The following is a 16,368-nucleotide window of genomic DNA, read 5'->3' as shown; positions in this document are numbered from 1 at the left end:
GGTTCAGTAATCATTTTGCTAAATATCACAGCAATTTTCAGGGTTTCTTTCCAAAACATCACGGATTATTAGGTAGTTGGTGCTACGTGGTGCCGTTCATGTTTTTGTCAGGTAATACAGTGTGATATAGCAATGGATAACAACCTTAGGTATTTATTTTAAGTGGGTCATAGGATGCTTTGAGATGAGGATATATCAATTTCTTAAAAGCTGTTTATCAACAAGACTGCAGTAGAAATTACTATTTGGATCTATAGTGCTCACTCATTTAAAGAAAAAGAAAACATTATGACAAATAAACCTGGGAAGAATATGTTTACTACCACTGGCAAAAAAGAATAACCATTTATTAAAGTAGATACAGAACACTCGTTTGCTCAAATTTTAATACTGCTTTACATTTTGTTTGTGAAACACTTCCTATGTTTATAACCAAAAATTTTAACTAATTACAGATTTTTCACTTGTCAGACACACATTTGATAATCTTGAGGGAAAAAAATACATCAAAGGCATATATACAATTATAGAAGTTCTTATTATACATGTAGCACGGAAGATACATTACTTTTTACATATTGTAGAAGACATTCAAGTGAGATAAATAGATTCAAACTGGTTGATAAACTTCTGATGGTTGAGGTCCTTCATTTTATTTTTTTGTGATAAGAAAATCCAAAATTATCAATGTTGAATTTCTCATCGTACATTCATCTAAAAACAGTTTTTAAAAAAACTTGTAAAGGTTGTAGATTGCTTAATTTAGGTGTTTTAATAGTGGCTTATTATCTAATTAACTGACTGCTGGGGATATCTGCTGAAGAAAGAAAAAGATTTAGAGAAAATTCTCCCAGGTATTTATATCTGATAAAGAAACAAAATGAAAACGGAAAAAAAAACTAGTTGCAAAGCCACGTGATATCACTTCGGGCCTAGTCCATTATGTCCTGATGTGTTTTCTTTTTCATAAAGGTAAAAATCTGAAAAGAAAGACATTGTATTTTGTCCCAAAATATAGATTTTTAAAAAATATATACATATAATATATAGAAGCTGAAATTATGCAAAAACCAATAAACAAACCACCACAGTAGAGTAAGTAGGTGCAGCATATAGATTATAAAATGTCCCCACAGCAGTTTGGGGGCTTCCCCCTCCTGTTACCTGTTTCATGATTTTATAATCACACCTAAGTATTATCAAGCCTGAAATAAAGGCACTACTGACATCAGGTAGTGCAAAGAGCTCAGATACTTCTTTAAGAATAAAATACTTTAAATGAGTAGATGAAAATGCAAAATGGCACATTTTTCCAACTCATTCCAGTGTCAAAGCTTAACCAAAACATCTAAATATACAAATGCAGCCTGGAAAAATTTTAGTGCAAATATGAAAAGTAACAGCATAATTTAAAGTTACTTAAATAAGGTATTGTAAGGGTAGGAATTGTTCTATGAGGCTTCCCTAGGGACAGTGAGTGTAATGGCATCTGGTGCAACGTCTTGTTAGAACTTTTAAAAATCAAGAAGACAAAATTAGAGGTGAAATCTCACCTACTAAGTATTTATTAACTTCTGGGAGGGGGGGGGACTAAAAGGGTGATGTACTGAAGATCAAAATATTCTCTTCGATTTGTTGACGGGGGTCAAAAATAACGTGAGTTCCGCTGAAGGCCGCCGCACAATGCTGGTGTCCAGCTGCCTCCGCGCCGCCGGTGCGGGAGGAGCCGGTGCGGTGCGGGGGAGGCGCCGGGCGCGGGGGAGGGGCCGGGCGGGGCTTCATCAGAAAGTCTCGTCGTCGTTGCAGTTGGTGGCCCAGTGCCCAAACACCTCGCAGATTTCACAGTACGGGCGTTCCTCGCTCCGACTGCCGTGGTGTGTGGAATGGGGGGGGTCCTCTGACACCTGCGCCTGCGTGGGACAATCCTCTGTGTCGTGGAGGTCAAAGCAGTCACATATGTCACAGAAGAGGCGAGGTTTCTTCTTGGACTGTTTCTCCTGGTCATCGCTACAAATGTTAACGTGCATAATCAGAAACTCCTCTCTGTAAGAAGAAACTCAGGAGACAGTATCACTCACAACAAAAAATAGGAACGAATTATGGCCACGTCTGGGAGACTTGAGTGTTAAGTTCTACAGTCCACATTTAGAATTTTCACATCAAACCATTCGCAGTGTATCATTCTCTTGCCAGATTTGTGGAACTCCATTTGTGGACAAGTAACCACAAGGCAATGATTTCTCCAATCCCCTGGAACCTACTTTTAAAAACCTTTATTTAGATGGAGCTAAGGTTCTGGTTAGTATTGCTTAATATAAAATACCTGTCATAATTGTTTAGGTCATCGCCGTTCCCATTCAGGGCTGCCTCTGACATCATCTCCACCTTCATCTTGAGGTCTTGATTCTTCCTCTGAAGGTCCACTATTACTGAATTTAGGAAATCAATCTGATTTGTCCCGGGGGGGGGGGGGGGAGAGAAACAGATGTGTAAAATGTCTAAAGTGTGTATGCTGGAGGATGGATGTGGTATGAAAGTATACTCTCACGCTGTGGCTACAGGGTGTGCTGGACTCACAGGAGGGGGAGATAGTGGCCATTCCTGAGCCCACGTTTAAACGCTTTATACATACACATGGACATCAGCAAGACCCTACAAAAAGTGGAACCAATTAGCTGTCCCATTGAACTGTAGAACAGATGCAGAACTTTGATGTTCTGTAGACTGGACAAAGTTCACGGAAATTCTCCTCAGACCACCGTTTAACATTTACTCATTGGTCATGGTGGCACAGTAAACAAACGTCATCTTCAGAGCAAAACGAAGGTGTTTTCAAGAGAGGGCTCCGGCTCCCTTCAGCTGAGGAGACACTCTGGCACACAGTGACAGGGCAGAGCCCAGGTAGCACACGTGTGGCCAGCACCTGTACCAAGATTCACTGAGCAGTGGGGTAACAAGGTGACCATCAGGAGGAGACACTCTGGTCCTAACATCTCCTTTCAAATCAAGGGCACTCTAAAAACAAAATGTTTTTTCCCTTCTTCTACTGATAATAAAAAGGTCCAATCACTCTAAATACCTAAGTCCTACTTTACAATATTAAAAATTATGTATTTCATGTTTTAAAGACATATTTGGCCTTGGGGCGCCTGGGTGGCTCAGTCGGCTAAGCGTCTGACTTCAGCTCAGGTCATGATCTCACGGTTTGTGAGTTCAACCCCGTGTCAGGCTCTGTGCTGACAGCTTGGAGCCTGGAGCCTGTTCTGGATTCTTTCTCCCTTTCTCTCTGCCCCGCCCCTGCTCACACTCTGTCTTTGTCTCTCTCAAAAATAAAAAAACATTAAAAAAAAAAAAGAAATATTTGGCCTTATTCCTCTGCCGGGGCAAGTTACGAAACAAAGCTAGCAATCACTGGCTTTGTGATTCTCTGCAGAATACCCCTTCCAATACTGACAGGAGGCTTACATTTTCTAAGACTTTATCCTGTTAGGAGCTACAATTCAGGAAGAAGAAAAAGCCACAAAATGGATATAGGTATAGTGGGGAACCACACACACACACACACACACACACGCTCACAAATTAGGAAACATAAAACAAACCATTTGCTGATTGGAAGAAAAGTGTTGGCAGCGGCAGATGAAACAAATGGAAGCAGAAAGGAGAGGGAAAAGAAAACACTGTTAATGGAGTCTATGCTTCTTGGACACACAGACTAAGCAGACAACACTATCCAGGGGGAGTCAGTGCATCTGTTGAATCCTTTCATATCTTTCAAAGGAGATAGATAGCAGATGACTGAAGCAAATCACAAACTCACTGAACTTTGCTTTTATTTAAAGATGATGGGGGCACCTGGGTGGTTCAGTCGGTTAAGTGTCCGACTTCGGCTCAGGTCATAACCTCATGATTCTTGAGTTCGAGCCCCGTGTCGGGCTCTTTACTAACAGCTCAGAGCCTGGAGCTTGCTTCAGATTCTGTGTGTGTGTGTCTCTCTCTCTCTGCCCCTCCCCTACTCATGCTCTCTCTCTCTCAAAAAAAAAAAAAAAAAAAGAATGGTAAAATAAATATGAACATGCTGGCTTTTGTACTTTTGAATTTTGAACAGGATAAATATATCCAACATATAGTGCTAAAATTGAAGGTGGAAGTTAGTTGCTATGTGCAATTATATTTCCAAATACAAAACAGTTTGCCTCCTTATAATCCCATTTTTAAGGCTAAGTCTGTTTTGGTAATTTTGGCTTTAGGGAAACAGCTTTCAAGATCTCTGTCTTTTTGGGGCACCTGGGTGGCTCAGTTGGTTAGGCACCTGACTTTGGCTCAGGTCACGATCTTGCGATTCTTGAGTCTGAGCCCCACATCGGGCTCTGTGCTGACAGCTCAGAGCCGGAAGCTTGCTTCTGATTCTGTCTCCCTCTCTCTGCCCCCTGCTCACGCTCTGTGTTCCTCTCTCTCAAAAATTAACAAACATTAAAAAAATTAACAAAAAAGAACTCTGTCTTTTTAAGGTCAAGAGGAGCAAGGAATCTTTTGACCGAGTAATTCTACTTTTACGAATCTATCCTAGAAAAATACTAGTATATCTGCAAAATGACAGATATTCAAGATAATTCATTATAGCATTGTTCATAATACACCTAACAAGATTTAAAAAAATCCCAAATGTCCTGTCAGCTGACAAGGAACTGATTATAGTACATCCACATAATGCATACTATACAGCAATAAAAAAAGACCAGATTATGTAATATGCCACCATTTGTGTTTAAAAAAAAAAAAAAAAAAGGATAGGACATGTTCTTAAATCTCTGAAAAGATTTGTTGAAGATACTAATAAGAGTGATTCCCTGTTTGGAGGTCTGGGAACTGAGAAGAGAGATGGTGTTTGGAGTGAGACTTTCTACCATATACACTTTTACTATTATTTATTGTTTACACCATATGAATGTATTATGTATGCAAAAGGCTAAGTGGTTTTTAACAACAGTGCGTAGGGACCCCTGGGTGGCTCAGTCAGTTAAGCAACTGACTTTGGCTCAGGTCATGACCTCATGGTTTCATGAGTTCAAGCCCCTCGTCAGAATCCGTGCTGACAGTGTGGAGCCTGCTTTGGCTCCTCTGTCTTCCTCTCTCTCTCTGTCCCTCCACCACTCGTGCTGTCTCTCTCTCAAAAATAAACAAACTTAAAACAAATTAAAAAACAAAACCAAACAAAACAGTAAGTAAGGGGCACCTGGATGGCTCAGTCGGTTGAGTGATTTCCGCTCGGGTCATGGTCTCATAGTTCGTGAGTTTGAGCCCCCCCCCCGCCCCATGTTGGGCTCTGGACGGACAGTGCGAAGCCTGCTTGGGATTCTCTCTCTCTCTCTCTCCCTCCCTCCGTCCCTCCCTCTCCCTCTCCCTCTCTCTCTGCTCCTCCCCAACTTGTGCTTTCTCTCTCAAAATGAACTTTAAAAAATAAAAACTAAAAAAAATGTCAAGCAAGCCACGCAAAGGAAAGAAATATTACCTGACTCTCCTGGGCTCTTTCATCCTCTTCTGCCTGAGTATCAGTATTACCTTGTATCAAAGAAAGGGGGGAGGGGGGTGTGGATTTTACAAAAATTGCAATCTTGTTTTCCTGAGTTACTGTAACAAACGGGCCAGTGATAGACACGTATTTTCAAGTGAAATTCCCAAATGTGCCTCTCTGAGAACAGTTCATGGGTTCCTGTCCCACATCTGGAGCCCTAAGGGATCTAGCCAGATGCTGGCCCTACCCCCTCGGTGTTCTCCGCCCGGCTGGCCCACGGCTGGTGAGGGCGCCCATCACACCCACCGGAAGTTAAAGTAGCAAGCAAGTAGCACGTGCTCACGAAGGGGCCACCTCTGTTCCCCTTTACCGCAGCGCATTTCAGAGCCCACGGCTGCGACCGCGAGGGCAGCCGTCACTCACGTCCTCTATTGCTGCCCGCATTTCAGAGGTGGGGATGGCGGGCACGTCCCTGGGCGGAGGACCTGTGTCATGACCCTTATCTGCGTCAATGGGAGGAGAGCCAAAGGCAGACGGGCCGAGGCAGGGGGCGGTGCAACAGCTGCCATCCCAGGGCACCTCACTAGGAACGGCTCAGCTGCAGGAGGCGGCCGGCACTTTACCTGAGGAGCTGCCGAGCTGCCTCCTGTTTTCTTTGAGTTGAAGCTCCAGGTTCTTTACCTGGAGTTCAAGCTTCGCCTTGTCGGACTCCAGAGACTGGACGACTGAGTGCAAGGACTTGGCGGAGGCGCTCTCTCCCCTGAGCACCGTGACCTGAAACACAGCAGGTGAGCTGAGGCTCGCACGGGAACAGAAAGAGGCGGCGGGAACAGAAAGAGGCCGCAGGCGGTACTCTACCTCATTTCTCAGTTTTTCCAGCTCTGCATCCTTTTCGGTGAGTAAGGCACTAGTAATGCTGATGGATTTCTGCAAGGAAGCTTTTTCTTCATCGGTTTCTTTTATTAACTTGGATTCTCTAAAAGACCAAAGAGTTAAAAATTCCACAAATCAACCGAGGGAGTGGTCAGCGTCCAACTGCCCTATGACAAACACGCAATTAACTTGAGTTAACGTAAAGAAAAAAGTATCATGGGGAAGTTTAAAAGGGGGTTAAGGCTATTATGCTTGCAAAATTTTACTTGAAATTTTACTCACTGTGAGGGAGAACAAGTTTACCTATGCATAGACATGCCAGAATCTGCATATCATTGTATCCATTTGAATTTAAAGAAACATGTTAATAACTTTGGAAGAGGTAGAATTTAAAAAACAAAACAAAACAAAAAAACCAGAACAAGACTGTTGTACCCCCAAAGAATTCTTTTAAAAATCTAACCCCCACCCCAGCTGAATTCTGTTACTTTTTGAATAAATTATCACCAAGCAATAACAACAATTAAAATACACACATGCAAAGCGATTATACACGGATGTCATGCAGAGCAGTTTTATGCTGGAGGTATCAATTGGTTCTCACTAATTTGTTACTTTTAGCAACTTCCAAGAATGTATTTTTGAGATCTCATGGGCCAAAACAGTAGCAAAGATTATTACTGCTATTCATGCTGAAGGATTATTACTTTTCATCCCCAGAATCTGAAAAGGACATTAAGTTGCTCATAGAAATGACAGGTAATTACATAAAGGCTGGAACAGAAATGTTAAAATGGATTTCCGGGTGTAGAATGAAAGCACAGGGGGAGTCTGGAGGGCGACGGGCAGAGCACTTGGTTCAAGTTCTCAGCCTGACTCCGAATTTGTCTGTCAGCAGAGGGAGGGGGACCAGGTCTTCAGGAGAGAGAAACATTTATCCTGGAGTCAAGGGGTGGGAAAAAGAAGGGGAAGATGAAGGAAAGACAGGGAAGGAGGGCAAGACACAATAGATATAACCCAGAAGGGCAGGCTACTCTGTGTTTACGTGTGTGTATCTAAATTCTTGTTGCAAACATTATATGCATTCAAAAAGTGCCACGAAAGACCAGCAAAGACTGAGGAACTGTCACAGACTGCAGGAAGCTGAGGAGGCATGACCACTGAATGCAGTGTGGTTTCCTAGACTGAATCCCAGAAGAGGAACAAGACATTCGTGGAAAAACTGGGGACATCTGAACAGAGTCTGGAGTCTAGCTAAGCATACTGAACTAACATTACTTTCTCAGTCTGGACCAATGTGCCAGGGAGTGTGCAATGTGTGTGTGTCAGGGGATGTGGGGTGATGGGTATGTGGGAACTCTCTGTACTGCCTCTGCAACTCTTCTGTAAATCTAAAATTTTTAAATAAAAAAAGTTTTAAAAAATTACATGCAGTGTGAAACAAGAGGGGAAAAAAAAGTCCTTGTTTCACAAAAATTTTTAGGAAAAACATGACTGGAAGAAATTCCCAGCTAGTCCGCAGACCCTCCAACCTACAACACTGCATTAATGTAGATGACCACCCGTGAGTCCAAAACTTCAAGAACAAGAAGTCAAATCCCTCCCGGTTCTACAAGGAGGGACTGGGTAAACACGAGCATGTCACATGGTTCAGTCTGTTTGAGAACTGACTGGAAAAGTCGGAAACTGAGGCCCAGGTTAGAAATGGCAGAATGTATGTCTGGTTAGTGAGACCCAAGATATCCGGCACACGAATTACAGAATTCTCATGATTTATGGTAAATTGAAATTCTACACAAAGATGAAAATATAAGTGTTGCATTTATCTCATTGTGTGGCTTACACTTATAGTCCAGAGTAAGTAGTAAGAAAAGAATCTGAGACTTACAGAAATTTCTTGAATTCAACACCCAAGCATGATATGAACACTGGAGAGGGGGTGGGTATTGGTGCTGTTAAATTACTAAGTGAGGAATACCTCGCTAGGAAATAGGGTCTTGCTTAGGTTAAAACAAAGCAAAGATTTCAATGGGAGGAATATATACGTGTTCTTCCACCTGGAAAGTAAATATCTGATGTTATCCACAGTTATCCACAAAATCCTGGGCTCCTTAAGTTTCAATTAAACTTATTTGGTAGTTTCTTCCATTGTAGAAACTATTTCAAGAGCTTCACTTGGTGAGAAATCCAACTCCAATTTGAAAAATGTAGTTTTACTGTTTTTACTGAAAAACACCAGGATATGGGGGTTGGTGAACAGATTTAAGTTCTTCTATAATCAGAACTCTAGGCAACCAGAATCTCACAGAGTCTTTGTGGCAGGGAGGGACAAAGACACCAGCAGATGACAGAAGGTAAAAGGTACGGGAATCTTTGCTTCTCACGTACACACGACCCCTAAGTGAGGCCGCCTTCGAAGAAGATGGCAGGCTGAACGTGTCTTGGACAAGTTGTCAAGAGACACATGGTTAGGAGAGGGATCTGCCTTGTGATTTATACATCAAATGACAGGACAAATAGCCTTTGGCAGCTTGTCTTCATGGCCGGTCTTCACTGCTGGCTTCTCGGGCTATTTCCAAGCCCTAATCCCACTGTGCAAACCAAGAGGGACGAAGTTAAACCATAAATGCCAACGTTACTGACATGTGAGTCACAAACCACACTGACAGGAGCGCCTGTGCTACACTCTGAAGCCATGCTGGCTAGAAGGACTTGGTGCTGCTGAAGGTATCGAGAAGGGCAGATAAACACGGTGTGAAAGAACGGCTCTAAGGGCCAGATACCTTTCCCTTCCAGGGAACATATTACCCAGATTCTTTCCTTACTACTTATTTAAGAAATAAATTCTAGTAATGAAGCAAATACCTTAAAGTGTAACTGGGCAAGCTTAAAAAATGCAAGATAGCAAGAACCAAACATTAGAAACATGAAAAAAAATGCAGGTAATGTAAGGAGAACTAAATTTTCACTGAAGCTCTTTGCTGTATATAGATCTAAAACCGGTGTGTGTGTGTGTGTGTGTGTGTGTGTGTGTGTGTGTGTGTGTGTGTGGTGTGTATGCTGCTAGGAATATTTTACAAAACAAAAGCAAGACACAGAGGGACAAAGGCAGCCAAAAAATATATACAACAAGTTGTTTTACTAAAAATATATGAAATTTATTTATTATAACGTGGATAGACTTTCTTTAGTCTTACCATTAAAGACACACAGATAGAGCAAAGGAAGCAGGAGTAGGGAAGGGAAAAGAGAGGGTGAAATGAGCATTGATAAGTGGCGCAAGCTCGAGACAGTCAGACAGTCAGCAACCCACACTGAGCTTCACGAGCTGGAGTAGCACAGGACCGCTCTAGACCGGGTCTCTCAGACGGGGTCGCCAACCAGTTTCCATTCCTGACATTTATCCCGCATTTACTCTAACAGAATTAATTCTGACTCCAAGAAGTCCACATCTAACATTTGAGCTCCAGAGTCCCCGCTTTGACATCAAAAAGCCTAGAGAAGGGAGGGAGGCCAAACATGTTCCCAAATCTGCTGTAGGCTTTAGTGGACAGGGGAGCACACTTGTCCACTTCGGTCAGTTAGAGCAATTCGAGGTTGGCTCTGCTGGGTCAGGTATCTTGGAGCCCGGTTTGAAAGAGGTCCACCCGACTTGGAAACCAGCTTCCGAAACAACGATTGTATTTTTAAGTGAAGAGAAAAACCTGAACTACACATTGCTTGCAATTTAATGTTTAGGTACCCAAAAACCATAGCAAATACAGGAAGACCCTACTACTGAACGAGAAGCAGCCTGTGCCTCAGGGTCAGAAGTTAAGTTCTGCACTTCAATACAATGACCATTTCAATGCCACACTTACAGACTATCTGGACTATGTATGTTCAATGATCACTTCTGAATTAAGCCCTTGACTAAGATCTCAGTTCTTGCGTCAACAACTACATTGCAAAAATCTTTATGATTTAAGTACTGTCCAGACTTAAATTAAGAGCGTTATCAAATTCTTTCCAGTACTCCATGCTAAATTTACTTAACTATTACACACATAGATCTACATAGGAATCCATTATCACACTGGCTTTTAGAGGACACTTAAGTTATCAAGAAGGGCAGATAAACACGGTGTGAAAGAAGGCTCTAAGGGCCTTTCCCTTCCAGGGAACATATTACCCAGATTCTTTCCTTACTACTTACCTAAGAAATAAATTCTAGCAATGAAGCAAAGACCTTACAGTCTTACTGGGCAAGCTTTAAAAATGCAACATAACAAGAACCCTACTACTTAATGAGAAGTAGAGGACACTTACGGGCCCAAATTATTAGCTAAAATAGATCTGCATTCAGATTTCAGAAATAGACACAACTTTCCATGAGGATTAATTTGACCAAAAAACAGCGCTAAATAGGGTAAGTTAGGTTTTCAAAATTTTCACTTTCAGAAACAATTACCATGTTTATCAGCATTTATTGATATAAAGAGTGATTTTCAGGAGACATTCTCCTAAACTTATCCAGGAATTAAAATGGGAGCAAAGATGGTGAATTAAGAAGTGGCCTTAACAAGCCCCCAAACTTGTTCTACCTTTTTAAGCCAAGAAAAAAGTCACAGGCCTGCTCACATTTTGAAAGGCATGTAAATTAAAGTCACATGGAAAAGACTAACGAAGCATAGCAGCTTTATTCTTTAAAGGAAAAAAAAAAGATTTAAAATTAACAATAAATAAATGTACAGTGAGAAAAGAGCCAGCATGAACATCTGACACCCTCTGTCTTACACTTGCATCTGGGTTCTTGGCTAAGTCGCCTAACATTCTGGGCTCTACTTTCACCCTTTATAAATGCAGGCCCCGCCATATATTTTGCGGGGTTGTCCTGAGATTAAGTTTGTGAATTGTGAACACAAAGGGATAATGTCAGTACTTGCTTCCTTACACCAGCCCATTTTTCCCATGCTCTCCTGGCAGAATGTGACAGGAACGAGCCCTATCAATTTTTTTTCACATATCCTTGATAACTGCATAAGGAGGTTCTCTTTAAAGAAATGGAGCCTTATTTATGTAAAATGGAAATATCCTGAGGCCCACCCTCGCAGAGCTGCCTGCCTACACAAGGACGGGGTGGGGGCAGTGATGCATTCTGTGTGCATTCTGGTAGGAAACTTTAAGTAAGAATGAATCTAAGTATTTCTTAATTAAACAAGAAAGGAGGAAAGGCAGTCCTGGACTTGAAGCCTGATGTCCTTTGGAATGTTTCTTGTGGATCCCAATATCTCTGTGGGCTAAAGAAAGCCCTCAATTCCTAAGCCACCGCCATGCTGGCAGGAGCAGACTGCCAGAGTAAAACACGTGTGTCAGTGGTCAGGGAGAGAAACTTCCTCTTCCCGACCAGAAAGAATAATAAAATACTTTGCAGGAGCGTGGATGAATTCTTGATTAAGCTCTTCTTAAAGAATTATGTTTAGTTCTGTTTTCAATAAGAGAAAAGTACGTCACTGTCGTGACGCACATCTACTCAGCAAACCACCATCAGGGCTGTGGTTCTCGGCAACAGTACCCACCCATCTGCCCGGCACGCAGCGTAAAGCACAGAATTTCTCTAGACACAAACTGCACATTTTACAAGAGCAGACAGAGACTGTCAAGATACGTAAGCATCCGGCTTCTAAACAGTTATTTCTGTGGCCCCATTTATCCTTACTCCAAAGGCTGGAAGGTTTCCATTTAAATATCATTTGATTATCATCAAAGAGTAACAGAGAAGAAAGCTCTTTCTTAGAAAACAGAAACATTCAAATTGATGCTAACACATTATTATTGAAAAGTTCAAATTTTTATATAATGCAACCAGTATTTATATGCAGATCAATTACTCTACATAAGATTACAGCATTTTCAGTTACTGAAAAGAAGAGGTAACAGCGGTATAATGAGACAATCTGATTTTAGAACATTTCTGAATAAATTCAACAGAAAACTTAAAAATTAACCTGTCCTTTGTCTTTGTAATTAAGACTGTAACTTTTGCAAATAAATTTTCATCATTTACCGGTTATGAGCACCAAACCATCACAATCCAATCTTCTGAACAATAAGGAGGTGACGTGTTTTCTACAGTCACCATACACGTCATGTTCTGACATTTTCCTCATTAAACACACACACACAACAATAAACACAAAAAGAAAGCCTACCTCTTTTTCATTTCTAACAACTGATTATTGAGCACAGATCTCTCTTCTTCTAGCTGGAAAAAAACACACACAAAAAAGTTCAGTTCGTCACCAAAGTCCACAGAGAGGCCTATTTCTCATTCCACATGTCACATTCCCAGGCTCCAGGGCAGCTAAAGCAATTGGCCTTCCTCACTGGCAATGAAAAAAGAACAAATGGTTACTACATCATGTACAGTCGTTAATTTACAAGTCATTTAGGACCTGAATGACTCCCCTTCTTCGGTACATGCCCTATCTTCAACATTCAATAAATGTTTCGCTCATTTGTTAAATGAACGAGTGAAAGCTTCGCTGTTAACATGCTGGCTCCTTCACTGAAATCACACAGATCAAGTGTCACTAACTCCTGGATGGCTGGGAACAGGCTGTTTATGCCGTATGGGCCTCATTTCACGTCTACCACATTCCAGGCATTAGTTTTTCACCCATAAAGTTAAGGAAGTTAGAAGAGATGTTCTAAGGGGTGTTTACTTCTATAATTCTATTATTCTATGACAGATAAATGCAAAAGGTTCAGTTAGTTAATCCTGTGAGAGATGACTCACCCCTCCCCCCCCAATCTGTACCATGCAGAGTTTATTATGTGACATATCAATTTCAGCTCACACTTGTGAAAGCTGTGTTCCACACAGGTGAACACATTCCTGCGTGCTTTCTTTTCCAAATCAAAGGATAACACCAAAGACTATGGAACGGTTTCCAACAGCCCAGAATTTAAGCTATTAGCTCACTGCATGTAGTTTATGGTCTTATTTCTGATTATGTATTAATTATATCTATGCTTTGCTATGAGATCTTCAGAATTTTAAAGTTCTTAAATAGACATAAACGTGTGTGTTGAACCTAAAATTACACTTATCACAAAATCTATTGAGGTTAACATAGTTTTTCCACTGCAAACTCTGTTTTCCTAGTCTATTAAAGATGTATGCTTTTGTTCCATGAGTAATTCACAAAAAATATTTAGAAATTTTTAAAGAGTGCAAGGAAGGAGAATAAGGGTGGGAGACAAGCTTTAAAAACTAAAATAAGAGGGAGAACATCTGGAGAGTGGGAAGCGGAGATGAAAGGGCCTTTTTTCCTTTATGCCCATTTATACAGTTTATTTTTTATTTTATTAAAAAAATTTTTTTATGTTTATTCATTTTTGAAAGACAGAGAGAGAGCACAAGCAGGGGCGAAGAGAGAGGGGGACACAGAATCTGAAGCAGGCTCCAGGCTCTGAGCTGTCAGCACAGAGCCTGACGTGGGGCTCGAACTCACGAACCAAGAGATCATGACCTGACCGAAGTCGGAGGCTCAACTGACTGAGCCACCCAGGTGCCCCTATACAATTTATTTTTTAAACAAGCTGTTTTATAATTTAAAAATTAGAAGAAAAAAAAATCAATGAGACTTCAGACTGAGAAATACCTACAGTGAGGATAAATGGATAAAAACAGGTAATTCACAAGAGAGAAAATACAAATGATTAATAAACATCTGAAAAATCATTCAACACTTTTTTTTTTTTTTTTAACGTTTATTTATTTTTGGGACAGAGAGAGACAGAGCATGAACGGGGGAGGGGCAGAGAGAGAGGGAGACACAGAATCGGAAACAGGCTCCAGGCTCTGAGCCATCAGCCCAGAGCCTGACGCGGGGCTCGAACTCCCGGACCGCGAGATCGTGACCTGGCTGAAGTCGGACGCTTCACCGACTGCGCCACCCAGGCACCCCTCATTCAACACTTTCAAGAACAAGTTATGGAGAGAGTCCCCCTCTTTCTTGGAGGGAGTAATTGTGCCTGAATTTCCACAGAAGTTTGGAATACTTATGGTACTGATTTTTTTTAAAGGAAATGTTTTTTTCTTCTTCTGGTCCAGTATCCAATCTAGGATAATAAGTTCATTTAGTAGGTCAGATTTAACCTAACTCATTCCTCATTCTTCCCTTTTGTGGCTTTGACATTTTTGAATTAAAAAAAAATTTTTTTTAAATATTTTTGAGAGAGACAGAGTGCAAACAGGGGAGGGGTAGAGAGAGAGAGAGAGAGGGAGACACAGAATCCGAAGCAGGCTCCAGGCTCTGAGCTGTCAGCACAGAGCCCGACACAGGGCTTGAACCCACAGACCGTGAGATCATGACCTGAGCCAAAGTCACATGTTTAACGGACTGAGCCACCCAGGGGCTCCTTTTGAATTTTTTTTAACGTTTATTTTTGAAAGAGAGAGAGTGTGTAAGCTGGAAAGGGGCAGAGAGAGGGATAGACACTGAATGTGAAGTAGGCTCCAGGCTCCAGAGACTGATGTAGTGCTCAAACTCACAAACCATGAGATCATGACCTGAGCAGAAGTTGGGTGCTTAACCGGCTGAGCCACCCAGGTGCCCTGGCCTTGACATTTTTGAATTGCACAAGCCAAAACCTACTTCACATGATTTCAATCCTTTTAAATTCACTGAGACTTATTTTATGGTCTCTCCTGGAGAATGTTCCATGTGTGCCTGAGAAGAATGTGTATTCTGTTCCTCTCGGGTGGAGTAGTCTATAGATGACTATTAGGTTTAGCTGATTCATAGTGTTGTTCAAGCTTTTATTTCCTTGTTGATCTTCTCTCAACAAGTTGCTATTGTTCCATCTATTACCAAAATAAGGTATTGGAGTCTCTAACTTTTATTGCTGAATTGTCTTTCCTCCTCTAATTCTATCAAGTTTTGCTTTGCATATTTTGGGGCTTTATTATTAGGTGCATATATATTTATAATTGTTACATTTTGATTTTTTTATTATAAAATATCTTTCTCTGTCTTCGGTAAAAAGTTTTGTCTCAAAAGCCTATTTTGTCTGATATTAGTATAGCCACTCCAACTTGTTTTTGGTTACTGTTGGCATGTAATATCTTGTTCCGTCCTTTTATTTTGAACCCATTTCTGTCTTTGAATCTATGCTGTGTCTCTTATAAACATTATATAGTTTATATAATCTTAAATAGTTAGATCATGTTTTTAAAAAATTTATCCTGACAATCTCTGCCAACCCTCTTTTAATCAGTGTTTAATCCATTTACATTTAATGTTATTACGGGTAGGGGCGCCTGGGTGGCACAGTCGGTTAAGCGTCCGACTTCAGCCAGGTCACGATCTCGCGGTCCGTGAGTTCGAGCCCCGCGTCAGGCTCTGGGCTGATGGCTCAGAGCCTGGAGCCTGCTTCCGATTCTGTGTCTCCCTCTCTCTCTGCCCCTCCCCCGTTCATGCTCTGTCTCTCTCTGTCCCAAAAATAAATAAACGTTGAAAAAAAAAATTTAATGTTATTACGGGTAAATTACATACTTTTCTTCAATTAATAAATTTTCTATTTTAGAGAGTTTTAGGTTCACAGCAAAATTGAACAGAAAGTATCAACATTTCCCATACATTCCCTGCCCCCACACACGCACAACCTCCCACATTATCAACATCCCACACCACAGTGGTACATTTGTTATAGGCACTGAACATACATTGACACATCATTAATACCCAAAGTTCATTGTTTTCATTAGGCTCACTCTTGGTGCTGTACATTCTCTGAGTTCTGATGAATATATGAAGACACGTATCCACCCTTGTAGTATGACCAAAGTAGTGCCACTGCCCCAACAATCTTTAGTATTCTCCCTATTCATAACTCCCTCCCCCCTCCCTTATTCCCTAACAACCACTATCTTTTTAATGTCTCCATAGTTTTGCTTTTGATAGAATGTCATATCTTTGGAACCACACAATATG

General features: G+C 41.2%; 1 protein-coding gene across 17 annotated transcripts in view; it reads right to left on the bottom strand.

The window, feature by feature from the left end:
* Positions 1-315: 315 nt before the first annotated feature.
* The window catches only part of CLIP1 (CAP-Gly domain containing linker protein 1), a 125,622-nt gene continuing 109,569 nt past the window's right edge, over positions 316-16,368 (bottom strand). For 9 of the 17 annotated variants that reach the window (XM_047827517.1, XM_047827526.1, XM_047827522.1 and 6 more), the window contains 7 exons: positions 12,580-12,632; positions 6,374-6,491; positions 6,139-6,289; positions 5,513-5,562; positions 3,603-3,608; positions 2,324-2,448; positions 316-2,007 (listed from right to left, as the gene is read on the bottom strand). In XM_047827517.1, the coding sequence (XP_047683473.1) occupies positions 1,782-2,007; positions 2,324-2,448; positions 3,603-3,608; positions 5,513-5,562; positions 6,139-6,289; positions 6,374-6,491; positions 12,580-12,632 (729 nt within the window). In that variant the 3' untranslated portion in view covers positions 316-1,781. Of the gene's footprint in view, positions 2,008-2,323; positions 2,449-3,247; positions 3,609-5,512; positions 5,563-6,138; positions 6,290-6,373; positions 6,492-12,579; positions 12,633-16,368 lie in introns of those variants that run through there. The other 8 variants (XM_047827521.1, XM_047827524.1, XM_047827532.1 and 5 more) reach the window with 4 other exon arrangements.

This window comes from Prionailurus viverrinus, chromosome D3 (genome assembly GCF_022837055.1).
Source record: "Prionailurus viverrinus isolate Anna chromosome D3, UM_Priviv_1.0, whole genome shotgun sequence".
NCBI lineage: Eukaryota > Metazoa > Chordata > Mammalia > Carnivora > Felidae > Prionailurus > Prionailurus viverrinus.
Note: the sequence above shows the minus strand (reverse complement) of the source record. Positions and strands in the feature narration are given on the sequence as shown.